This window comes from Cucumis sativus, chromosome 3 (assembly GCF_000004075.3).
Source record: "Cucumis sativus cultivar 9930 chromosome 3, Cucumber_9930_V3, whole genome shotgun sequence".
NCBI classification, from domain to species: Eukaryota; Viridiplantae; Streptophyta; class Magnoliopsida; order Cucurbitales; family Cucurbitaceae; genus Cucumis; species Cucumis sativus.
In genome coordinates, this window is record NC_026657.2 from 16,917,666 (window position 1) to 16,945,573 (window position 27,908).

The 27,908-nt window shown below is 34.5% G+C and overlaps 1 protein-coding gene across 1 annotated transcript; it reads right to left on the reverse strand.

Moving 5' to 3' along the window:
* Positions 1-1,897: 1,897 nt before the first annotated feature.
* Positions 1,898-27,895, reverse strand: LOC101207759 (phenolic glucoside malonyltransferase 1). The gene is made up of 2 exons (XM_004145821.3): positions 27,050-27,895; positions 1,898-2,621 (listed from the first exon to the last, which is right to left on the reverse strand). The coding sequence occupies exons 1-2, from the start codon at positions 27,783-27,785 to the stop codon at positions 1,993-1,995; spliced, it is 1,365 nt and encodes a 454-aa protein (XP_004145869.2). The 5' UTR covers positions 27,786-27,895; the 3' UTR covers positions 1,898-1,992.
* Positions 27,896-27,908: the final 13 nt, after the last annotated feature.

Genomic DNA, 27,908 nt, shown 5'->3' on the forward strand with positions numbered 1-27,908 from the left:
ACCTACCTCTTTCTTAAATCAATGAAATATCTATTCAAAATATCTCCACTTATATTTATCTATTAATCTAATAAAATTATATCCTAATTGAACCTTCATATTTAATAAATGTTTATATATTTATGGAAAATATATATTTAACTAATCATAATACCATTTTTTTCTTTTAGTTAGTGGTGAGAGTCAACCACAAAAATAGCTATATTTAGATAGGATAGTATTTAAAATATAATTAAAAATTAATATTTTATTGTTAAATCATTAAATGTATATTTTAATAGAATTTGATAGTTTTACTTTGACAAAAATACATACAGGTTTTGTTATTTATTTTTAGATATCTCCGATATTGCTCCAATTCTACCGAATATACTTTTAATGAATTTATATTATATTAGAAAATAGTGAACCAATACTGGAAGCAATCTTGGACAATTTGATTCTTTAAAAAAAAAGATCATGAATGTCGGATTATTTCAACCAAATAACATAAATCATCGACATTGTTCAAATTATACTAAATATACATATAATCAATTTATAACATTTTAATTACACTTATGTCTAAATGCATAGTTGGATTAATTTGGCATATTAAGTAGAGTCAAGGTAAAAAACAAATCACTTGTATTTTCTTGTTCAGCTTATCGTTTTTTAGATTCACTCATCTATACATGTGCACGAATCTTGAAAATTGGACCTTTATTGAATATGGAATTTCGACCAATTAAATTTTGTCACATCATCACAGCAAATATTATAATTACATTTTATATATACAACTAAATTCAGACCGACCTGGATATGAAAATTGGGCCAAAAAGGATAATTACATTTTATTTTTGGTGGGAGGAAGATGCAAAACAGAAGGAAAACTTCATCCAAAAATTTCAAGGCATACTATAATTCACAATTTTATAAACAAATATGCACTCATCGAAAAACTTGAAGGAGATGAACGAAATAAGAAAGACCGGACGAAGAGAGAGATCAGACGAAAAAAGAGATCGAAAAGTGAGAGAGATCACACTGAGAGAAAATATATTAGATGAAATTTTGACTAAAAACACCAAAAGAAAAAAAATGGGGGAATTTTTTTTATTAAAATCTTACAATAGTTGAATTAATTATATATCATATTTATGTATGATATCTAATAAACAATGATCTTACAATTAAAGGAAAATAAATATAATAAGTAATTAGTAGACTAAGTAGGTAAATGTTAATATAAATAGTAAACAGTAGTTTTTAAAAATAGCAAAATAAATTAAGATATTTACAAGTTATAAGAAAAAAATTATATTCTATTAATGATTGACTATCACTGTTTATCCCTATCTCACTTAAATAAGCATATGAAAATTTGTTATTAATATAATATGAAAATTTTGCTATATATAATAAATATTTGGTTAAATATGATATTTTTAACCTTTCTTCCCTAATAAATTTGAAATAAAATATTTATAAAAATAGATTATATATTTTTGAAATATGGATCTCTCCACTTTTAGTTTTTGTTTTCGTCTCTCTCTAATATTAATAGTAAAAACTCTTTAGAATTAACTGTGGACTTCCAACAAGGATGGGACTGGGACTTGGAATTCTGAATTCATTTAATTCCGTAAATAAATGAGTCTCTCATAAATGAAAAATAAAAAAATCAGTTTATAGTTAGCGAAAAATGTATATTCTAATTGTCTCGAAGTTATTGGTTTTTTCTTACCAAATCGATTTCAACTTGAATTCTTGCAATTAAGATGAAAATTATAAGGGTAATTAAAAAATGGGGCAGTGAATTTTCATTCGTCCATGAAATATTCTCTAACTAAGCCACCGTTAATTAAAATAGTAAAGATAATTGCTTAATTTTTTCTTTTTTAAAAAATTGAAATACGTGATAAAAAGTAAACCATAAAGTTTCATTAAAAAAAAAAAAGTAAAACAGATAAAGTTATGGCTTATTTTCCGGTATTAAAGAAAGCAACGTTAACTCAAAGTTGTTGAAGACCTTCCAGCAAAAAGCTTAGCGAAATTCTCCATAACATCCCTCTTCGCCGTCCACCCAAGTTCCACTCCGCCGCCGTCTCGGCTTTCCGAGATACAAACCGCTCCGGTTCGGTTAATCGACACAACTTCCACCTTCTCCGGTTTCCCCCAACCGAAATCCACGCTATACACCTCAAATCTCGGCGACCCAGTCGTGGAAATCAGCTTGTAATCGCTATTTACAACAGTTTGCGTCATCAACAAAACCCAGTTTTCTGCACCCTTCAGAGGTCCCTCTTCTTTCAAGCTTTTAATCATCTCTGATATCGTCTCCACCGCGGCGATTACTCCGTTTTCCCCAAACAGTTTCCCCCTCTTCAAGGCGGTTGACCGCCCGACCACGTAGTTTCCAAAGTATGTTGCCGGTAGAGGTGGGTCCAATCTCCCTCGGGCGTCCACCGTCACTGCGATGGTAATATCCTCGTCAGCCACGGCGGAGGCGCACACCCACGTGTACCCCATCGCCACCGTGTAGGTGGAGATGTGTAGCAGCGGTTGGGCCGGGTTCCGGTGTTCCAGTACATGTTGCTTCAGTTTTTGGATATTTTGGGGGCTTAACTTGAATGTGCCTTTCAACAACAAATTTACAATTTATTTTCTTTAATATTACATTACATTACCACAATCATTCAAACCCACACTTCAAAATTCCTAACATTTTATATATCGGTGGTGCTCTATGGACCTTGCATATAACGGGGTTTCCAAATAATGTGACGGACTACCTGCTGCTCTACGGATTTTGTTTTTGTTTCTTCTATTTTGGTTCTCTATATTGTAAAATATGTTTGTTTTAGTTCCAAAACTTTTAAAAGTAACCTACTTTTAATTGTTGTTAGGATTTTGTTATTTAATGGAATGATGGTGTGACTTTTATATTTGGATGTAGGCTCTAGATTCACTATCATATTACTTAAATGGATAAATAACCAAGAAATCTTATAATTTATTCTATAAATTTTTATGTCAACACAAAACCCTACTCAAATATTTATCAAATAAATTAATTTTGTTTTTTTTTCCTAATCTTATAAACTCAAATCTCTCCATCCCCTCCCCGAGTGTTAATTGGCTAAGACAAAGAAAGGAAGACTAATTGAATTTTGACCAAGTGTTGAAAAACAGATGTTTTTGGACACAACTAGGTGGCCAAGAGGTGTTGAGAACCTCTAAGACCATATCTAGGAGTCAAGACAAGGATTTGTTTATGTTGCACATGAGAACCTCTTTAGGTATGTCCTAGGTGGTCGAGGCACACCTAAGCGAGAAGGTTTAGGGTGACCATATTGCAAGGCGTTGAGACAAGCTAAGATAAGTTATGTAAGAGAACCTCCATGTGTCAACGCTAGGCGTTATGGCAAGCCAAGGGAAGTGCATGCATGTTGATCCATGCAGCCAAGAGCAAAAGGCTTTATGTGGTTAGCTACGCAAATGGCCTTGCTACGAGGCTTTGGGAGAAGATTTAAGTTGTCAGGCATTTTGAAAGACCTTTAGACATTCAAGGCAGTCGGTTGAGTGGAGAACAAGGGTCTACAATATGCAAGACTTCAAATTTTGGCAAGTAGAAGGTGGCAAAGTTGACCATGCATAGTGTTATGATATATATATATATATATATTTATAATTATATCATATGTCCTTTATTGTAATTGTACATAGTCTCTAAGGTTTAGTTTATTCTCTATATAAATATGTAACATTCCTTTGACTCCCAATAAATAAGAAATATACTTATCTGAATTCTAGATTACACATAGAACTCTATAAATAATAATTTTTCAAATAGAAGATGCTCTCAATTCCTTCATGTGTTGTCTCTCAAACTAATAGTAGAAGTTTGCTAAAGGAGTCTAGTAGGCAAGGTGAGGCTCTCCCAAACAAAAGGGACACGATGAAGATGTTGTTCAAGTGTAAGGAAGAGGGAAAGGTCAGTTTTCAAAGGATTCTAAGTAGTGAAGACTCTTTGAAGACTACATAACATATCACTTCGAATTTGAAGCTGGATTTTAAGGTAAGTTATTTAACACAATTCTAAGAAAGTTTGAAGAAGTAACTTTTCCATTTTTTGGCTAGATTAAAAGTTATAAGCTTTGGATATTGATTGAAGTTTCTGGATTCAAACAAGATTCTAGGTAAAGGTTGAAGGTGGTCGAGGCATCAAGTTGTGACGCTTAGGGCTAATAACTTGTAGAAATACAAGTTATTGTAGCCTTTTATGTAAAATAATGAAGCCTTATCGCATAAGAATGAAAGAAAATGCTGGAAAAGTAGAATAATTGATTAACTTGTGTATCGCAGACTGCAAAAGAATTTTAGCCCTATTTTTATCACGATTTACTTGTCTTTTTGCATGATTTTAGAAAAAAGAAGTAAAGCTTGGTGATTGAACGTCGAGAGGAGACCCATGCAACCAACAAGGCAACGATCACAATAATCTAGGTGATCTGAAGTAGGGGAAAATGTCAGAAAAAAAGGACAAAACCAACTCAGTAGGGGGAGTGGAATGTCCCGTCAACATCACTCTCGACCAATAAATGGAGGCATCTACTTCAGAACAAAGTGTGTGAAATTGAATCTCAAAGAGCAAGCTTACTTTTTCCTCCATCCTTGATGTGTGACATTTTAAGTGAGAGCTTAAAAGGAGAAAAAGAGAGTTTTTCCCTACCATTCTCCTCGTCACAGGCAAAATTCAAAGTTAAGGAATATGAGAAATCATATTATGAAGGCTTGATTAATTTTATGTATTCCATTTTATATTTTTCATGTATTAAGTTGTAATATTTACTACATGGCCGAGAGGCCTAAAGTTCTATTTTTAATATTAATGAATTTCTTCTACCACTCTCCCATTTCTCTTTTGCTATCCATTTTCAATGTATTTAATTAGTTCCTAAAGTTCTGTTTAGAATAATAATGCATTTCTTTTGGATGTATGTTTTGTTTAGCTAAACGCAAACATCAAAGCTTTGTTTTTTTCAAGAGAAAAGTAAATTGTGTTGATAGTAATCACCTGACAAGTGAACATTTGTATTTAATTAAGCGGATGATGAAGAGATTGTAGCTATACAATCTCATCACAGAAGAGACTACATAAATGTTAACGTGTGTAGCGAAAGCATCGAAAGGATGCTCGCCTTAAATTAGGACAAGTTGCTTGTAACACACACAAACTAATTAGATACAAATAATAGCTTAACTTAAAGTATTTGGATCATGAGAGACGAGCAAGTATGGCAAAGGCGCCGAAAGGACGCTTGCCTTAATTTTGAAATTAATAGATGCTTGCATCTCCTCAAAATATTAACACATAATACATTGCGATTAATTAGTTAAATATTCTTTCACACCATGACTTTTACATGAGTTCACATACTTCATCGCCATGATCATCTTGCACTGTCAATTACACCTTAGTGTATATAGTTAGGATAAATATATTGTGCATAATTACACTATACAGTATATCGCATAAGGATTAGCTACGCGATAAGTTCAATTAAGAACATGAATTCTCTGCGTTCGACCTTGGACATACCAGGAAACCTTGCTTCGCTTACATTTGGACAATAGAGAGGAAAACTTGTACTACATGCATATCATTGGAAAATCAACAATGAATACATAGGAAATACCTCTCGTATCGCATCATCCTGTTCTAATCACCTATTAAGTTGCTAACTTATAGCCTAACATGAATTAATCATGAATGAATGTTGCATGAACAAGTATGGACATCACGTGTTTTGAAGGCAAGAGGCTATTTGGTCTTAGAAGCATGTACGCAACATGGCCAATGTATAGTCAAATGGCGTAGGGCATAACTTAGGCTATGTGTGTGCATGGGTGCTTAGATGCGCACGCGGAGTGGGACACGTGTGAGACCCATATCCGAAAAATGAAGTCTTGTTGAAGAAGAAAGTCGTCGAGGAGTTGGACGATCCTATTAAAATGAAAAGATTGATCATTCCAAAGATAAAATTCAAAGGAAAGGAAGTCACGTTAACAAAAGGTGATGGAGGAAAAGTTAGCACGATGAAGGATTTCTATTGCAAGAAAAGTTAGGCAATTGGGTGAAGTAACGTGAAAAGAAGTTAGAAAAGAAGTAAGCAGTTATGGTCTATCGCAAGGAATAAGAAGGCGAGAAAAATGAATTTAGCTTCTCAAGAAGATAAGGTGAGGAAGAGTTTGGTTTCCCGAGATAATAAGGTTTGCATCTCGAGGGAATACATGTTGAGTGTGGTTTGGCTGCATAGTACAACAAGACAGTAAGGTGACACGTGTAAAGTTATAATTTAAATCTGGAAGACAAAGAGAGTAACATGTCTAAAGGATTAGTATAAATAGAAGTGAAGACCTATGAAAAGTGTTGCTATTTGGAGGTTTCGTTGAGACAGTGTAAGTAGTTGAGCTTCTGTTGAGAAAGTTCTAGGCGAGGAGAGGGTTTTAGAGGAGAAAAGAACCAAATGCTTGTGTGAGTGACTTTCTTAAACTCTACACTCCTACGTGAGTGACTTTCTTAAACACTTCTGCATGGGTGATTTGTAAGCTAAAGTTTTGTAAACGTTTTCTTAATAGATTATTTCTGAGTCTGAGTTATTCATAATGCGTTCTGTATCTCTCTGTGTTATTATTGTTGTTGTTATGGTTTAAAAAGAGAAAACTACTGCTTTCTATGTGCTGACTGTGATGAATGCGTGCAAACCATTAGTCTGATTTCTATCAATTGAGCAATGCTTATGTGGTGTGTGTATAATGTGAATGACGTCGTGGATGGCTGATGCAACAAGAAAAGAATGAATAAGGAAACTTCCCAAATGCTATGGATGGAGAGAACATCACAGTAGCTCAATCGCAAGATACTGGCGAGAGTAAATCGTAGTAAGCTTGGCGGGGGGAAAGATTCATGTTCTTAGTAGAAAGGAATAAGAAAAGCTAATATGAGACTTATGAAATGAGGCGTTGAAAGATGCAATTGAGAAAAGAAATGGTTTTTTGCTTGACTTGTTTTCCCAAAAAGGTTTTCTAACATCTACACTCTCTAAGTATTTGACTTACATGTTTAGGTTTCTCTTCTTCAGGTAATCAGGAGTTGAGGCCAAGTAAGAAAAGGTAAAGCTGATCAAATTATTCATCTCCTGATGGTTTAAAGTTATTACGTCCGAAGAGGGCAACATCCTAGTTTTGTGTGTGGGATGAGTCTTATCTTTAAGATAGGTTGCTAGGTGATCAAGGAGAAGGATAAGAAAGGGGTTCTTATACCCCTAAACACCTTGACGTGAAGAGTAACATTTTAGCGGAGGAAGGAACACCCAAAGATTAGAACTTAGGTTTTATTTAAGTGGCTTGCGAGGAAAAATATTTACTTGTAAAGTGTTGAATCAAGCAATAAAATTAAAGTTATGTTTTTCTATCTTTCCGCTGTGTTGTTTGTATATCCATGTTATGCTTATCGCTTAGTAGTTTAAGCTCAAGTGTTGAAGGCTAGGCGATTAAGCTAAGTTGGTTGTACTAGTATTTTTCATTGTGTTCAGTTGTAAAGATCTCCTGAGTTCGAAGTTGGAGGCCAACGATAGAGACGGTAAAAGAAGTTACTTACTAGACGTTCAACTCACCATCTCACAGAGAGGTATGTGTTTGGTGTCTAGGCGACACGCCTCCTTCTGATCGCACGAAGTGGCTAGCCGAACGGGGCGTGTGATAACTTGTAGAAATACAAATTATTGTAGTCTTTGATGTAACAGAATAAAGTCTAATCGCATGAGAATAGAAGAAAATAAGGGAGAAAGTAGGCAATTTGATTAATATGTGAATAAAATTGTACAAAAGAACCTTCTCCCTATGGCGATGAAGAAGCAAATTGCCAGCCTCAGTAACACTATCATGAGGTTGAATGCCAAAGTGGATGGTTTAGAAGCCACAGTCTTCCAATTAAACTCAATGGTTGCGTAAATATCCTTTGCCCTCAACAACTTGACCAATCCAATGCTCTTTGATTCCAATAAGTTGCGCCAAATTTTGGAGCGACATGACAGACAATTTGTGGCTCAAATGGAATATACACATGCATTGTTTGTACGACGTATGCCTCAATATGTTATCACGCCAGATTTGATCGCGACATTCCCTCCATTCAGCCAACAGATCCCACTCTCGGTGAACTTGACCCTCCCCTTGTGAACTAAATTTGAGGGTGTTATCTTTTGAATGTTTTTGTAAATTTCTTTGTCATTTTCGTTCTTTTGTATTATAAATATTTAGTTGCTTAATCAAAGTCATCTTAAGTCCATGTCTCTTAACTTTTTATTCGATTTACTTTTCTTGATGTTTACTTCATTTATGAATTATTTGCATGCTTTCTTTTGTTCCTCGCAAGGATGACTTTCATGATGAAATTTATGCTAACTTTAATTTAACTTGTACCTGGCGATGATGCTTTCCTGAGCGAAATGAACTTAGTAAATATTTCTGGTAATCTTTAGGCGAGCTAGCTTTACCTCAAACCTCTTTTGTAAAATTTTCAAAGTGCATCTTATCATTCACTTTTTCGCAATAAGGACCTTGCGAGACTCTAAATTTGGGGGTGTGCGAGGTCTGAGCTAAAGTTTTAAAAAACTCAAAGAACCCTTCATTTTCAAGCTTTTCCAAAAAACAAAACAAAACAAACTTATTCTTTTATTCTGAATTTGATTGAAATAAGATCTCCTATGATGCCACCTCTCACCAAAAGTTAATAAGAAGCAAAGCCTCATCAAATAAGTGTCGATAATAATTATAGTTGTGGTGAGGAACAAACTCATAGAGTACCTATGATTTCTCACTCAACGCCTAATTCAAATAAATAGTTTAACTAATAAAGTTTTCACAAGAAAAATAAAGGAACTAAGAACTTTTGAAACAACAGCCATTTCGCAAAAAGGGGAAATAATTTTTTTTGAAAGTGAACAAGGGTATTTTGATACTTAAGCTTGCCACGTTTAGAATCTAGAAATATTTTGAAGTTTAGAGTAGCCGAAGAAAAGAAGAGACGCTAGAATGCGAGATAAATTAGAAAAGCTTATGAAAGGTTTAGCGACGTGCACAAAAGAAATAATCATGTATAAAATCATAAGATGACGCTTGAGGACAAGCATTATTTTAAATTTAGAGGTGTGATAACTTGTAGAGATACAAGTTATTGTAGCATTTATGTAAAATAATGAAGTGTAATCGCATGAGAATAGAAAAAAACAAGGAAAAAAATTGGTGATTTGATTAATCTATGAATAACATTTTACAAAAGAACCTTAACCCTGCTTTGTTGCGTTTTAGTGTTCTTACAACATGATTTTAGGTAAAAGAAGTGAAGCTCAGCGATATACTATTTACGCGAGGATACACATCCAGCCAATGCGCCGCCAAGCAAACAAGCTAGGCGATATGAAGCACTAGCATACAAATTTGGTTGGCGCGAAAACCAGAAAATGACAAAAGAACATCTCCAAGGCACTCTGGTACAACTTTTTAGAGAATTAATGATGTGTGGGATGCCCTATGAACATCACCCCTTATGGATAAATAGAGCCTCTCACTTCAGAACAGTGTGTGCACATTTCGGCTAGAGAGCAAGCTCCTACATTGTCCATCTTCTCATTTTCCTTGAGTTTTAGGTTAGAGCTTAGAACAAAAGAGGGAGAGAGAGTTTATCCCCTTAATCTTTTCCCTAATAAATAGGCAACCAAAGCCAAAGAGTATGATAAATTATATTTTGAGGTGTTACACCTTTTCTTGTACTCCATTTTACATTTTTCTTGTATTGTTTTGTAAGATGTACATTATGGCCGAGAGGCCTAAAGTTATTTTTATGAAAGCAATGCATTCATTCTTTTATTCTCTCATTTGTCTATTACTTTTCATGTTCAATCTATTTGGTTAACTTGTCAACAAATAAATGTGTTTTTAATACCTGAAGAATCATAGTGTCATTGTTATGAGTTCTGTTGAGTTAAACATCGAGGTTAAAACATTGTTTATTCAAGAGAAGAACAATGTTGTTGTATGTAATCACCTGACAAGTGGAAACACGCATTTAGCTAAGCAAGTGGCGATAAGATTGTAGTAATACAATCTTGTCACCAAGTTTATCCTTTGCATACATTGCAGAGATGCCAATGTGTGTGGCGAAAGAATCGAGAGGTTTTATGCTTTAATCAAGGAGAAAGTACTAATAATGTATCCAAGATGATTAGATATAAATCATAGCTTAACTTTGTGTATTTAGATCCCAAGAGGTGAGCAAGTATGCCAATGGTGCCAAGAGGTCATTCAACCTAATTCGAAGTTAATAAATGCTTTATATCGCCTTGAATTATTAAAACACAATTCCTTACAATTAGATAATTAAACTTTTCCTTCCTCACCAGGCCTATACATGAGTTCAATTTCCATTGCCATCATCTCGCCATGCTCACCTTGCACCACCGAACACCTTAGTGTAGATAGTTAGGACAAAAGTATATTGTGCATAACTTTACTGTATAGTTTATACTGCATGATTTAGTTGCGCGGTAAGAGAATTAGGAGCTTAAATTTCTTGTGTTCGATCTTGGACGTACCCAAAAATCTCTCTTCACTTACACTTGGGCGATAGAGAGAAAAACTTGCACGACATGCATATTTGTAAAAAGTTAGCAACACATGAATATGAATGTACCTTTTAACGCATAACCTTATTCAGCCACCTAATAGTCGCTCACTTAGAGCTCAACATGATAGATCTATGATAGAAACTTATGCATGGAATATTTCAAGCAGCGTGACAACGCAGTACGATGTCATGCGACCATGAGGCGTGCGATGTTTGGTTTGTTTTATGTGCGTACAATTGTTCATAGATATGTCATATCTTAAGCTCTAATGGAGCGATCTGTTAGGCGACTATACCAGGATGATGCGATAAAAGAAGAAAATTCTATCTATGCGTTGTTTTTCTTCTCATGATATGCGTGCAATAAAAGTTTTTCTTTCTATTGCCCAAATATAAGTGAAGAAAGGTTTTCTGGTAAGTCCAAGGTTGAACACAGGGAATTAATGTTCCTATTGAACCTATCGCGCAGCTAAACCTATGCGGTATAATCTATACAGTGTGAATATGAACATTTATTTTACTCTAATTATGTATAATAAGTTAAAGGCATGAGATGAAAGAAAATGAACTCAAGTTACAGGCATGAGATGAAGGAATATTTAATTAATTAATTGCAATGTAATATGTATTAACATTTTGAGGCGATGCAAATCATCTATTAACTTTAGAATTAAGGTGAGCATCATTTTGGTGCCTTCATTATACTTACTTGCCTCTTGGGATCAAAATACTTAAAGTTAAACTATGATTTGCATCTAATCAGTTTGTTTGTATTATGAATAATTTATCCTAATTTAAGGCAAGCAACCTTTCGATGCTTTTGCCGCACACGTTAACATTTCTTCAACTTATGCAAAGGATGAACTTGGCAATGAGAGTGTGTTGCCACCTTCTCTTTGCCGCTTATTTAACTAAATGTGTGCTCTCGCTTGTCAGGCGATTGTTATCTCTACGATTGTCTCTCTTGAATAAACAATGCTTTGGCATCTGTGTTTAGACAAACAAAACTCATAAGACGTATTCATATTCTCTAATATTAATAAAACATTACTTTGGTCCTAAATTAATTAAATGGATTTAGCATGGATATTGATAACTTGTAGAAATACAAGTTTTATGGTCTTTTAGATAGACTAATGGGACCAAAACGCATGTCAAACATGTTAAAACGCCTAGCTTATGTTGTAAATGGATAAATATTTAGAAATACATTTTACGTAAGCAACCATGCCTGTTTCACCCTATTTTTAGTGCCTTAACACAGACTAAAGAACAAAAGAATGAGCTAGCGAATCATAGAGGAACTCCCACAATGACTAGGCAAGAAGACCACGTAATAATGCGAAAAAAGGTTCACTAGAAGACAAAAGTGATAGATGGAGTTCATATGACTTGATGATGGAAGTAGCTTTTGGCGCTGACATGCTCAGAAGGATAGATTTCCAACTTAAATCTGTCTATAATAGGAACTTCATCCCTACCAAGAAAAGCAAGCTTGTATGAGCCAATTCAAGCTCTAGGGAACTTGACATCTGAATGGACCAGCCACTAGAGATAGGTGGAAAGGAATAGCCTTTTCACCGTTTGTAGAGTTTTTCTTCATCTTCTTCAATTAGTCAATGAGTGAAAGCTTGCGGTCTGAGTGAAGTCCCATTTTCCATCTCCCTTTAACTTGTAGTGTCATTTCTATTCTTTTTATTTTTGTATTTATTTACATTGTATTTACTCATATTGTATAGTGGCTGAAGGCCTTTATTCTTTAATACAACATATATTTATGCCTTTGCAATTCATCAATCTCTTTATTGTTCATATGTTCGTGCATTATTTGTAGTTTAGGATCTATGATAGATTCTTAATAAGATGCTTAGCTTATAATTCTTATCGTGTTAGCTAAGCTATTTTGATCACTTGGCAAGTGATATCGCCAACTACTCAAAAGGGTAAGTAACAAGAATACAACTAACACGCACAAGGAGGAGTTTGGAGACAAACTTCACTTTGGCGAGATAACTTCCATCTTTGTGTCCCGAAAGGAGAACAAGTGTGGGTATTGGGCACTAAGAGGTTTTCACCCTTAAACGTGAAACTCTATAACTTTAACACCTTAGGTTTTCACCCTATAAATATACCTTGTTTAGCTAGGTTTAGTCATTTAAATCCTGAAAGGTGTGCAAGGTGTGCATTTAAAGACACCGAGAGATGCTTGCCTTAATTATAAACTAGTTAAGTAAGTCATATCGCATTAAGACTTTCATAGCTTACTCACTTGGTAGCATTAAGACATTCCTTCACCCCTTCTTTAATACAAGTTAGTTCACTCTTGCATTTCATTCTTGCAACCATCTTCAATACTTCCACCTTTACACTATTTAGCGTACATAAGTAGATAGAGTTTAAACTTACACTTTTTTATACTGTATAGTTTATTATTTTATACTGCCTGAATGATGAGTAAACCCTAGAAGTAAGCTTTGATATCAATTCTCTATGTTCGACCCTGGATCACTCAGAAAAACCTATTGTTTCATTTATATTTGGGCAAATAGTAGGAAAACTTGTACACAACGAGGACTTAGCAGTTACATGATGAAGAGATTCTTACTAAGAAGTAAACACTAACATAAGCAACAACACTATTCCTTAAGTCCGTGGAGTTAACCAACTAAGTCAAGTTCTTGGTGTTGTTGAGTTAGTTTGACTTCACAACAAGTAGATGTTAATAGAGAGATTAGAGAATGATAGAGGAAGTGCATTACTATTATAAAAATAACTTTAAGCCTCTTAGCCATAAAGTACATGTTACAATGTAATGCAATAAAAGTATAAAATGGTATACAAAGAACTGAATCAAGCCTCAGAGTAGGATTTCTCATACTCTTTGGCTTTGATTTTTTACCTATTTGAGAGGGGAAATGGTTGGAGAAAAAATCTCACTCCTTTTGTTCTAAGCTCTCACCTAAAACTCAAGAAAGAAAGAATAGAAGAAAGTGAGCTTGCTCTCCAATCCAAAAATCGAACACTTTGTTATGAAGTAGAGTCTTTTATTTGTAGGCGGAATGCGTTGTGACAGGACATTGCACACATCATAAATGGTTCTGACTAAAGTTGCACCGACGCCGTGCAAACGTCCCTTCGTCCTTTTTTTAGGATTCACACCAACCAAATTTGTCTGCTAGTGCATTAGACCGCCTAGCTTGATTGCTCGTCGCCTTGTTACTTGAACCTGTCTCTCCACGTGACATTCTATCATCGAGCTTTACTTCTTTTTGCCTAATATTCTATGATAAGACATTTAAAACACTATAAAACAGGGATAAAGTTCTTTTGTAAGATGTGATACACAAGTTAATCAAATTCTTTACTTTTTTTTTCATATTTTCTTTCATTCTTATGTGATAAGGCTTCATTATTTTTCATAAAAGGTCACAATAACTTGTATATACAAGTTATCACGCAACATGTCTAGTGCGCGAGGCTAGCACGTGACCAGACACCTAGGATGGGCTTGTGTGTGCGTGCATGCTACCTGTCGTCCATGCTTAGCAGCTAGTCGTGCCATAACACCATTTTTGGACAATTTTGGTGTTTTTGAGATTTTTGGGCTAAATTTTGATGTTTTCTAATTCTAGAGGTGTAAAATGAGTTTACATTCTCTAATTTCAAGCCAAGAAAAGATTGGACAAATTTATAGGCCACAGAATTAGCTACCATCTGTAAGTGAAAAAAATGAATTTTAAATTGATTCCTAAACATGATTTACCAAGTTTATGTTTAAAGCATCTTTTGAGTTAACATATTTGAGAACTATACTTGATTTATATAGTTGATTTCCAAAGCATGAGTTTCAAGTTTATAAAAGTTTGAAAAGCATGAGTTTAACTAATAAGTTTACTGAGAATATTTCTTTATACATGATTTATAAGCAAGGATATGAATGTTGAGTTTTTGAAAGTATTTAGGTTAAATGTTGTTTAAACAAAGCTTATTTTATAAATTTGGGACTTAGTGAATGCAAGAGATTTGTATAACATGTCATTGTAGTTTGAGATAACGTTTTAAGCAAGCGATTGTTTGAGTATGTTTTAGTCCATACCTGAGAGATATCTAGAGATTTGTAGCAAGCCCATAGGAGAGTTTCTTCTATGCACAGAGGTCTAATGATGAGTCTATTCAATAGATACCTAGAGTTTCCACCATTATGCTTTGTAGAGATTAGGACCTCTACGGATGCCTATTTTTCATCTCATACTTGAGCCACATCATGAGATAGGGCACTATTGATGCTTAGAGTTTCGTCTTTAGAGTACAAAGATTCAAGGTATAGCAACTGAAAGAGAAATATTTGAACATAGTTGTTGAAGTTTGAGCACTATGCATTTATTTTGCTTAAAGTGTGATTGATAAGTTGTTTACTACTCATTGATTTTCTAAATATGTTTGATTTAAAAGCTAGTCAACCACTGAGCCTTAGCTCACTCTTTCCAAAAAAGATTTCTTACATTCCAGGTAGAGATCGTGGACCCGATGCCTGACTTTATTCTCTTATATGCTAGTGTATTTTTTAGTTTCATTAGTGTACGCCTTGTTCTAAAAGTACTTACGGTCTGTACATGAGTTGAGTTATAGTTTGTTAGTTGTGGGTTGTAAGTGACAATCTTGGTCTTTTATGAACTCTATTTTGTATTCGTCTATAACAAACTTGTTGTACTTTGTTGTTTAGATGGGCTATACTTAATTATTATTATATAAAGTTTGTTTTAAGTTTCATTGTAATGTAAAGTGTTCATATATATAGTGGCCTATGGCATATTTATCCACTTTAAATATATCATCACTTTACTTCTTCATTTGTCAAAGTGTTATAGGTAGTTGAGGTTTGTGATAAGTTCTTGATAAGTAGTCTAACTTATAAGGTCTATTGCGTTAGCTAAGCTATAATGCATTACTTGACTAGTGCTTGTCACCAACTACTCGAGAGAGTAAGCGTAGTAAGAATATAGCTAATGCGCGCAAGGAGGATTTTGGAGACAAACTCTACCATGGCTAGTAAATTTCCATCAATTGTGTCCCGAAAGGAGAACAAGTGTGGATACTTGCCGCTAAGAGATTTCCACCTTTAAAAGAGAAGTGTTATAAATCTTATAAGTAACAACTACTAGATAGTCATCACTTAATGAAACGTTGTCATTTGCATCCTGAGAGGCGAACAAGTGTGGTATTTAAGACACTGAGTGGTGCACACTTTAAGTAGAAGCTAATTAATTGATCTTTATCGCATCACAGCTTATTGCGTGATTTAAGCACTTACATTGCAGAGACCTTCCTTCATGTTTCTTTAACACAAGTTAGTTCATTCCCCCATCTTTTCACCATGCTTACCACCTTTTATAGAATCTCTAGTGTAGATAGTAGACTATGCTTGAACACACATTTATTTTATACTGTATAGTTATCTTATACCACCTAGATGAAGAAGTACCCTTAGAACTAAGCTTTGATATCAATTCCTCCTATGTTCAACCTGCTTATCCAGAAAACCTATTGTTTCGCTTACACTTGGATAAGCAATGGAAAAACTTATATTCAACGATGATTTAGTAACTACACGCGAATTTAGAGACATATTAAGCATCTCACAGGCAATGACCATGACTCACCACATGGATAATTTATATATATAATATATATATATATATACTAGAACACACACTGAACTCCTAAAACTAAATCCACAACACTAAATCCAAATTTCAAATCCAAGTAGTTGTCGGCTGCATAAGAAAAAAGATGAAGATGGAGTTTGGAAAAGGGTTGAGGAAGAGGGTAAAGGTGAAATTTTGAAGAGGCAACAACGATCTCTGCAACAAAGAAAGTAATGGCGATGATGACAGTAGTGGTAGTGGTTTCTACAATGGTTGTTGAGCTCTAGAAAGGGAGAAAAGTGAGCCTGAAAAGAGAGATAAATTTGGATACTAATATTTTGGTAGTTGCTTTGTAGTGTCATTTCATGATTTCTTTGATCATGAAGATGTAGATGGAAGGAGAAAAGAGAGGAGAGAGGAAAAGATGTGTGATGAGAGATTATTTTTATTTCTATCTTTTTAATTTTAAAATGTTCGATTACAATTAAGGTAATAAAGATTCATTTAAGAAAGAGGCTAATTGCAAATTAACAAACTACGGAGCGTAATTGATCAAATTGAAAGTTGAAGGGTATGAATGCAATCAAAGTAAACCTCGAACCTTGGAAGAAAACATAAGCTTTTTGAAGTGATAGAAGTTTAAGTGTTGAAGAGAGTTAAGGATAAAAGTGTTATAAAAAGTGGTGTCATGGTTAGTGAAAAAAGAGGAAAATTTGGCAAGTGTTGAGACTTAAATGCAAAGAGTTTAGAGGCTACCTTTGTGTAGTAAAAACGGCCAAAAGGATGGAAATAACCTCTACATGAGTGTTACTAGGTGCTTTGGAGGTTAACTTGACGGTGCATTGGGCGACTGAGGAGAAGGAATAACCTCTAAAAAGGTTAGTATGCGTTTAAGGTTGGGAGCCAAGGGTTGTGTAGTAGGTGTTTTAGAGGTTATTTGGCATGTTGGCTATGCACTACGTGAAAAAGAACCTCTAAATGAGTGTCAAAGGATGAGAAATGCTGTAATTTAGAGGTTTTGTGGGCGTTTAGAGGTTATATAAGAAGACTGTTGGGCGAGAAGCTTGGCATGCCAGAAGGGCAAAGAGGTTAGCAATGCATTAACACTAGGCGTTTTGTGTCAAGGGACATGAGGCGAGATGATGAAGAGGTGGAAGCGGTGAACTGCTTTACAAGTGTGCTTGCATGCTTAACTTAGATTTCTGCTAGTAGGAGGCGTTAATAAAGGTTCATGCATGCTCCAATATAAATAGGTTACTTCATATGAAGATTTTCCCCACTTGTGTGTTTTGGCTGAAATTATTCTCAAAAGATCATAAATTGAGTCAAGTTTTTAGAATAGGGCTGCCATATGATTTTGAGCAAGGGTTGATTTTGAGTTGAAGAAAGAGAGGAAGGTCAGGTTTTGGGTGAATTTGTGCAATGTGGACTTCCAGAGGGCTGGAGAGCTCATCTTTTGGAATCTAAAGTTAAAATTTTACGGTAAGACAATTAAGACGTTTATAAGTGTTTTTATAGAAGGAGGTTTCCTCAAAAGCGTTCTAAATTTTAAGTTTATAAGTTTCAAATTTTATGTTTATCAGTTTCTTTAAAAGTGTTCTGGATTTTCAAAGTCGTGTCATGTTTTCTGCATGAAAATTTAGTTTTTGGGCAACTTGGTGGCTAACCGAGTGATGGGTTATTCTAGGCAAGATGGAAAGGCAGTTTGATGTTCAAAGAGGTTAGTGTGCGTGGAGGTTGGCATTGGATGAACGACTTGTGCGGAAGGCGAATGCAACCAAGATAGCACGCGACCAGGTGAGGCACGCGATGTGTCTGTGCGTGAGGTTAGCAGGCGAACATGCCCAGCGTGCGTGGCAAATCTCTTGTGAGGTTAACATGTGGGCAACTCAGCGCGAGGCAAAGGCCCCGTCGCCGACCCATGTGCGTCAGACAATGTCATATGGCAATTTGAGCTGTCTTAGTGGTTTTAGGGTTTTCTGAGTAGACTTTTGATATTTTCTTGGTAAAAGAGAATTAATTGGAATATTTTACCATTATTTTAGAACAAGAGGAGATTGGACAAATTTATAAGCTAAGGATTTAAGCTTGTATCTATGAGTGAAAAATGTTTTATTTAAAGTGATTTGAAGCATTTTTTAAGCCATGATTTGTGAATGATTTATGATTAAATGTTTAAGTTATGTTATGCAAAGTCTTTCAAGCATGTTATTGTTTAGGTATATATTCAAGCATACTGTTTATTGAGGAATGTTTAAGGTTTACTAGAAATGATGTTTATCAAAGAAATATTGTTAAGGCTCACGCAAGGATGTTTTATCGAAACCAAGCTATCTAAAAAAGTACTCATAACGGAACAAGATTACTTATAACTAGGCAAGCTTAAAAATTTGCCCTTAACAAGGCACGATTAAAATTACCCATTATGAGGCAAGGGCGCTAATGACTTGAGGTAAGTACGCTTACCTCTCAGAAGTAGATACTTGAGTTTCGAGTAGGAAAAACCAGGATTATGTTATTGTTTTCTAATTGCTTTAAGGTTTAAAGCTTTTATGTTATAATTTATCTTTTAGTGTTTAAAGGATATACATATTACTGTTACAAAGATTTATGAAAAGTATTTAGAAAAATTACCATTCATTGGGCTTATTTAGCTCATACTCTTCAAAATGTTTTCCCACTTTCCAGGTAGAGACAGTGTCCTCGGAGTCTGAATCGCTGCTATCTTTCTGGTGAAGGGTTTAGTTGTTAGCGTACATGTTTTGTTCAATTCGTCCTTGTAATGTGAGACTTCGGATTTGGAAAATCTATTATTGGGTTTTGTTGTGTAATTAAGGTTATGTCTGTGTAAACTTATATAAAGTTTGTTTTAACCAAAGAAGTTTCTTTCAGTTATGTTTATAAGTTATGTATTACTTTCCACTATTGTTTACTGTTTACGAGTTTAGGTTATGGGCCTGTTGGTGCCGTTCTTGAAGGAGATGATATCAATTGGCTTCACGACACATTTCAGGCCAAGCAAGCAAGTGCTCGGGGTGGGGTATGACAATCAAGCCCATAGCTTAGGGGTTGTTTATGCAATTTTTCCTTATTATTATTATTACTCTTCATTAATTTACCGATAGAAGTGAGTGTTATCCAGTGATAATGGCATAACTTCTGTTCTTTAAAGTTGACGTTGAATCTTACTCTACTACAACTAAAAGGAAAAAAGAATCTTATTTTGCTTCCCAATTAAAAATCTTGGGCCTATTTTATCCTAATTAAATGAATTTTCTTCCCAACTCTCTTATAACTTTTTTTGTGTTTATTTAATTTGTTTTAAATGTATTTTCTTTTTCATTTTAGAATATATACTTTCTAGAAATACACATTTTCTAATCCATGAGTTTTTAGCTTAACTTAGGCACACTTCAACTAATTTTGTGAAACAATTCCCTTGATCTTACAATATTTGTATGTCAAAAAGCTTTGAGACCTTAGTTTCTATTTATAGAGGATGAAATGAAAAAAAATGTTCATATCAAAATAACTCAAGGTACTTGTAAGACTCGTGCCTGAATAGAAGGTTCTAAAAAAAAATTGTCTAACGATCATATAAGATAGTAAATGATCATGTAGTAAGTTAAACGATCGTGTAAGAAAGCTGAATGATCGTATAATAAGGAAACAATCATTAAAAGGATAAAAGATCTTGTAAGAGGATTGAATGATCGTATAATAGGCTAAACGATCGTGTAAAAGATTGAAGAATTACTTAGAAGGATGAACGATCGTGTAGAAAGATTAAAGACGCTTTTGAGCTTATAATTATCAGGTTAGTGGAGTTGGATTCATGGTATCTTAAGCATATTGCATGCATTTTTGTGGCTAAGTAGGAGCTGACAACATTAATAAGAGTTTAAGAAGTGACTAATCTATTTTAAGATTAATTTAAATAAGAAGGTAAGACAAAAGGAAACGAACAATTATGAGAATTTACAAAGAGAAGGAAATTGAGGGTTTTGCTGTCAAAGAAGTTGTTCAGACAAGAAGAGGAACTTGAGAGGAGCTACGTTCTGAAAATAAATGAGACTTAAGTTTGTGAGTGTCTTTCCAGAAGTGTTAACAGATTTTAAAACTTTTGTCTAAATTCATGCTGATTTGTAATGATATTTTCATACATTAATGTTTATAAAGAAATTTCGAACGAAAGCATATGATATGTTTAAAGATAGTTTTATGTGTTTCAAATAAATGTGAAATTGTGTTCAAACTCTTAGTCTTATTCCTATCAATGAGCTAATTATTATGAACACATAAGAAGTAAAGACAATCATGTAGAAAAGGACTACATTATGGAATAAAGCTGACTAATGCGTAAAAGGAGCATATTGTATTTGGCGATCTGAGCAATAAGGAATGAACTAGAAAATTCTTGGATACTGTTGATGAAAAAGATATCACAGTAGTCTAAATACAAGAGATGTTGTGTTTGGGTATAGGGAATGATTTATGTTCTAGGCGAAAGAACATGTGAGACTAATGAATATTTATGCGATCTGATATATTTGTAAAACGAGGTATTAAGTTTGTTTTAATGAAACGATTGGGTTATGATTTGTGTTCCAAATGGTTTTCTTAAAACTTCACTCACTAAGTCTTTTGACTTACGTTTTTAGTTTTTCCTTTCCAAGTTGTACGAAGCTAAGCAATAAGCTAAAAGGGTAAGCGATTGTGATGAAAGGTAAGCGATCGTTTAGGAAGCTAAGCGATTCCAAAATGACCACGCAAAAAGGTAAGCAATGGTTTACGGAGCTAAACAATCAAACTAGAAACTAAACGATCGTTGAAGATTGAAAACTTTGGAGGCTTTTGACTGAATTTCTTATATTTACCTGTCTTTAAGAATTTGTATCTTGAATTGTTGTAGAACTCTTAAGCTTAAGTGAATTAAAGTGAAGTTCCGTGTTGTTTTTCCGTTACTTATCTTTGGTTATGGTTGTGCTATTTATTGTTTAGAAGTGGTTAAGGTTGTGTGCGGGCTGTGGACAGTATTGGTTATACACTAAGGGTTCTAAAGTTTGAATTATTATTCCAAGTTCCACCATATTTGAGTTAGCACTACAAAAGTAGTTACATGAAAAATTTAGTCCATAGTATTTAGTTCCTAAATTTTCTTTACAAATTTAGTTTTTAACTTTCAATTTTTAAAAGTTTTGTAAAACAATCTGTTTTTAAAAGTTTTTGTAAAACAAATTACAAAATTATTGGAAGTTTAAAGTTTAAACATACACATATTTATATATAATAGACAAATAAATAGACTATAGGTAAGGAAGTAAAAATATTGCATTTAATTCAATCTTCCAAGTTTAGAAATCAAGGAAACATATGCCTAAACCTATCAAAGATGAATGGTCCAATTGAATTCATTTAAGAATTTTTTTTTTAAAAAAAAACTCATTTTTATTAATCTTTTTTTATAAATATACTCGTTTTGTTTGGCTACCAACACATTCTAATTTTTGTTTTAGAATTGACGTTACTTTTAAAACTAAATCCCTGAAAATATATTTCAAATGCACGCACACTAAATACGTGTAATTTAACCCAAAATATAATTTCTTCTAACTCCTACCTTTACCATAAGAAAAAATCACACTAATCGTTTGTTTGTAAGAAGAACAAAAATAGAAGCTAGCACAACAAATTTAAGTTATATTAGACTAAAAATATAATAATAAAACGTGATTAAAATATGAATACTAATATGCATACAGAAGTTTCAATTTCAAGAGTTATATGGTAGGGTGAGTATCTCCGGTAAGTGAAATAATTTATTACGGGTGTAATTGGGCTGGGTCGGGTCTGGTCGATTTTCATCCAAACCCGACCCAACCCGAGGTGCACGGTTTCCACAATGCTATGACCCGATCCAACCCGACCCAAATTCAGGTCGAGTCAGATCTTTTTCTTTGTTTTTCTTAAATTATTTTTTTCCCTTTCTTTCTTTCCTTCCTTTCTTCCCTTCTTTCGTTCTTTCTTCCTTTTTCCTTTTTCCTTTTTCCTTCTTTCATTCTTCCTTCCTTCTTCTCTTCCTTCCTCCCTTGGTTCCTTCCTTCTTTCTTAAGTGTCACGTTACTCTCTTTTTTTTTCTTCATCCTTCTCTTTCATCTTTTTCCCTATTTCTTTTCCTTCTCCTCTGTTTTCTTTTCTTTGTCCAATCAATATCACCACAACAATTGATTTATCATAAAGATTATACTAGTGTTTGAACAATTGAAGTTTCACAGATCTAGGTTTTGAACAAAATTTGGGCATTTCAATATGTCAGCTACCCAGATTCAATTTTTTTTTAAAAAAAAAACCCATGAAACATAATTATGAACAGAGAATCGTCGAAATCGAACTCAGATCCACGTGAATAGAAGAAGGAATAAGGAGGAATAAGGAGGATCGAAGATTAGGCGAACGATTTGTTGAAGGAAGAAGGAGTATTGGAGATTGGGCGAACGATTTGGGGAAGACTTTTCTGAACAGAAGAAGGAAGACGGAACCAACGGAGTAGATGAAGGTGGAAATCGAACTTTTCTTCCTCTTTTTCCAAACCTATTTGACCCGACCCGACCCAGTTCAATTCGGTAATGTTGCTATTGAAGGAACATCAATGCATTATAACACGATTAAGTAATATGATAGCCTTGATGCGATACAACTTAGTCAACCATGCTTATGATTAAGGTGTGCTTCTCTCAAAGTCATTACATGTCCCACATGGTCACCTTTCGGGATCCATATGACTAAATATGATTAGGCAAGATATAACTAGAAGTGTTCACTTATAAATCGTATAGGACTTCACAACTAAGGACAATAACCTCTCGACGCCTAGTGCCCACACTTGTTCACCTTCAGGATACGAGTGATCGAAGTTATTTCGCAAAGAAAGAGAAAACTCTTCCTTGCGCGCGTTGGCCATGTTCTTGCTACTTACCCTCTCGGGTAGTTGACGATTTACGCTAGGCCAAGAGATGAGAATAGCTCAACTAACACGATAAGACTTACAATAAAAAATTTCTTATTAAGAACTTATCACTAACCTAAAGCACAAATCACATATTGACTGATGAAGAATGAAAACACATGATGGATTGATAAGATATAAACATGTTATATATATATATATATATATATATATATATATATATATATATATATATATATATATATATATATATTTCAATGAATACAAAATGGGAAGACATCTAGTACATTTAGTACTTATTGTTTGTGATTTGTGGGGACCTGCCTATAGTACATCTAGAAATGGGTTTAGATATTACATTAGTTTTGTAGATGCCTATAGCATATATACATACATTTATTTCTTAAACTTGAAATATGATTCATTTTTTTGCCTTTTAATAGTTTAATACACTAGTAGAGAAATCCTTAAATAGACCTATACTATCTCTACAAACAAATGGAGGTAGTGAATTCAAACCATTTGTTCCCTTCCTTCAACAAAAAGGCATTGAACATAGGATAACTTATCCCCATACCTCACAACGAAATAGCATAGTGGAGCGAAAACATAGACATGTCATGGATATGAGACTTACTCTCTTATCCCAAGCCACACTTTAAATTTTTGGGATGAAGCCTTTTCTACTACCCCTGTCTTACAAAATCTCAGTCCCTTGGAGAAGCTATTTAGTAAAAACCTAATTATCCTTCACTAATAATATTTGAATGCAAATGCTACCCATATCTGAGACCCTATCAATCTCACAAACTTTCTCTCATATCTCAACCATGTATCTTTCTTAGGTATAGCACATCACATAAGGGCTATAAATGTCTACACCTGAAAGTAGTATCTATATATCCAGACATTTATTTTTTTAATGAAAACTCCTTTCCTTATGCCTCATTTCTCAAACATACCAAACCACGAACTCAATTAGTAGTCAACTGCCCTCTCATCCACACCATTCTCTTCAAAATCCAAATATGAGCCATATAGTGTAGAGAGGCTACATTTTTTATGCTAACGATCATCTAAATCCTACTATTGTGCATCCTTTAGAGATGGGGACTCAAGGTAACTCATCCACTGAAGCTGAAATTGAAGAGAATCAAGATGAAGCCCACTTTCATTATTGGCCAACCAATGGACATCAAGTTATTCCTACTGCTATAGACCACATCAATTATTCCCATTCATCCAATGATGACCCAAGATAATAGTGGAATCTTTAAACTCAAAGTTCTTTTAGTTGATTACACTCAACATGAACCAAATAGTGAGAAATAAGCCTTAAAACACTCTCACTAGAAAAAAGCTATGGAATATGAACTTAAAGCTTTACATCAAAATAATACTAAGGTATTGATAACTTTTAGAAATACAAGTTATTATAGTCGTTTATGTAAAATAATGACGACTTCCGCATGAAAATAGAAAAAAATAAAGACAAAAGGTAGGTGATTTGATTACTTTGCAAAAAGCTTACCGCAAAAGAACTTCATGCTTATTTTATTATGTTTTAGTACTCTTATTGTATAATATTAAGCAAAGAAGAGTGAAGCTCAGTGAATAGAACATGGTACGTGAAGTAATCCAACCAACCTCTTTAGCACGGGGAAGTAGATGTTAGGGGATCAAGTTGCTAGCAGACAAAAGAGGTTGGTGAGAAAGTTAGAAAAGGACAAGCAGGCCAGACTTCGCAGAGTAGCTACAACGTTTTTGAATCTTAATGGCAAGTGCTAGTTTGTCAGTTTCACTCCGTGTTTATAAATAAAGTTTCTCACTCATGAAGGAGGTGTGCACACTTTAGCTGAAAAAGTAAGTTCTTCACATTCTCCATTTTCTCTCCATTAATTTGAGTTTTAGGTGAGAGCTTAAAGCAAAGAGAGAGAGATTCATCACTCCCGTTAATCCCCCTCACATATAGGCAAAAATCAAAGCCAAAGAGAATTAAAAAAATCAAACTCTGCAGCATAACACCTCTATTGTATTTCCATTTTCTTGTTTTTATATTGTGTTGCTTTGTAAACAGGACGTTATGGCCGAAAGGTCTAAAATATTATGTATGAAAGCAATGCATTTCTTCTTCCATTCTTCCATCTTCCTTATCTCTTCCATATATGTATGATTGAATAGCTACTCAGTAATGAATGGTGTATTTGATACTTAAAAAGTTATATTGTGTGTAGTAAGAGTTTTGTTCATTTAAATATGAGTATATTAACCTTGTTCATTCAAAAGAAGAGCAAAAGTAGAGATCATAATCACCAAATACGTGAGAACCACTTTTAGCTAAGCAAGTGGCAAAGAGAATGCAACAGTGCTTCTCGTCACACATTACTGAGAGGTTAATGTGTATGGCAAAAAGCACTGAGAGGTGTGTATCTTAATTGAGGATTAGTTACTATTACTACATTCACAATGATTAGATATAACACATCGTCTAACCTGTATATTTGCATCCTAAAAGACGAGCAAGTATGATATAACACATCGTCTAACCTGTATAGTTAGGCAGTACCTTCTTACGTGACTCTAACATAAATTTAACAAACATCTAGAAGGACTAATAGTGGGTTCTTTACTGAGTGTAAATTATACTCACAATTTCTCTATATTTAATTTTACAGGCTAAGGTAGAGGTAATGACAAGTTTGCAAATGACGAGAAGAAACCGTGGTTCACCATAGAGGGGCAATATATGTTTTATTCAGCATTGATTGTTTTCGGTACTCAATTTTCAAAAAAATATCTTAGAAACTTATATTTACTTTTAGATATTTCTTTTATTTTAAAGAGGGCCTGAACTAGTATTTTAAATAATATTTTTATTTATTATTTTCTTCACACATTTTATTTATTGTTGATTTTAAATGAATATTCGAAAGGTTTTCTTTAAATTTAGTATTTTCTTTTATTTTAAATAAAAAGTTTTTATTTGTTTTATTAGTAATGACTTGAGTTGGGTCATTACATTAAACTTGGTAGGCTTTGCTAATGCTGATTGGGCTTTTGACCCGGATGATAAAAAATCTACATTAGGATACTGTGTCTATTTTGGTGTTAATCTAGTTAACTGGGATTCGGAAAAAGCAAATAATCATATCAACATCAGGTACAAATGAATGCATATATGTTTAGCTCTTTTTGCAACATAGTTGGTATGAATTCAGTCTCTTTTACATATTTATGCATTAGAATATCTTATCCTCTTGTTATGTGGTATGACAATTTAAGTGCAGTACACTTGAGTGCTAATTCTATACTGCACTCTAAAACTAAGCTTTACAAAATCATTTAAGTGCAGTACAATTGAACTTGACATTTACTTTGTTCGGGACCTTATACAAAATCAGGGGCTTCTTGTTCACACCTTCGAAATTGTAGATGTGTTAACCAAACCTTTATCTGCTACCAACTTTAAGAAAACCTAAGCAAAAATGGACTGTTTTTGGTACCACAGATATAGATCTGTGGGGGTGTTAAGATAGCCCATTAGTCATATTGTTTACAAGCCCTGTTACTTGTTTTCTTGGTCCATTGTATCACTTAGTACATATTCTAGAATATCATTATTTGATCATTTGTATCCAATATCAAATATAATAAGGAAGTCAGAGTCTTTACTTGCAATTGGCTTTCTCCCCTTTTCTTTCCGTTTAGATTTTATCGTAGACATTTAAATAACTGATTATAAAAGACTATTATTGGAAATACCTCGGAATGAATCTGGCGGAGTTTTGAAGTCCCAAAATTTCAAGCTTCTATTGTTGGGCCCTTCATGGGCCAACAAGCATTTCAAATAAATGGCTTCAAGTCCCATCTTATCTGTCACCACGCTTCGATCATAAAACGGCATCGTCTCAGCTGCCGGGCAAAAAATCTCACCGCCCCCAACCAAATTCTTACACAATCCGGCCCACGATTTCATGAAAGAAGTCGACGACCTTCCGTCCAGAACTGCGTGATGTGAAGTTATTCCGATGCTAAATCCACCATTCCCAAACCAGGTTACCTGCACAGCCACCACTGCCGCCCGATCCTCCTCTGCTGCAAGCTCCGCCACCAACGGCCGAAGTTTTGCCTCTTTACGCAACCCGTCGCCGATGAGATGGTCGAAGTCGTCCTCAGACTCCGCGACTGTAAGCACAATGCCGTCGCGGACGGCGGTTTCGACGGCCGGTTTGGGGGAATTTTCAGGCCATACAATTGCTCCGGCGAGGGGTAGGTAGTGTTGGAGGACGAGAGAGAGAGATTTTTTGAGGTTTGAAACGATGACGTAGAATGGCACCGGAGATTTGTAGAAGAAGAGGCGTTCGACGGGAGGGAAGCGAAACCAGAGGATGTCGAAGAAGGTGAGGGGAAGAGTGACCGGCACGGTGGATCCGGGCGGAGGAGCTACCGTGCAGACCTCGAGGACCTTAATGGCGGTGGACCCATGATTTGTCGCCATGAAATGTTGTGGCAGTTGATTGCTAAGCTTCTTTGTCTCTATATAACATGTGATTGAAGGGTTGGGAAGAAATATGGTGAGTCGTGAATTTGAATAAAACAAACCACTTTGTTTTCCAAAGAA

Coding starts and splice junctions, on each gene's coding strand:
- LOC101207759 (XM_004145821.3), bottom strand. CDS start 27,785: ATGGCGACAAATCATGGGTCCACCGCCATTAAGGTCCTCGAGGTCTGC. Junction 2,622..27,049: donor TCCGCCAGATTCATTCCGAG/GTATTTCCAATA, acceptor TGTTGTTGAAAG/GCACATTCAAGTTAAGCCCC.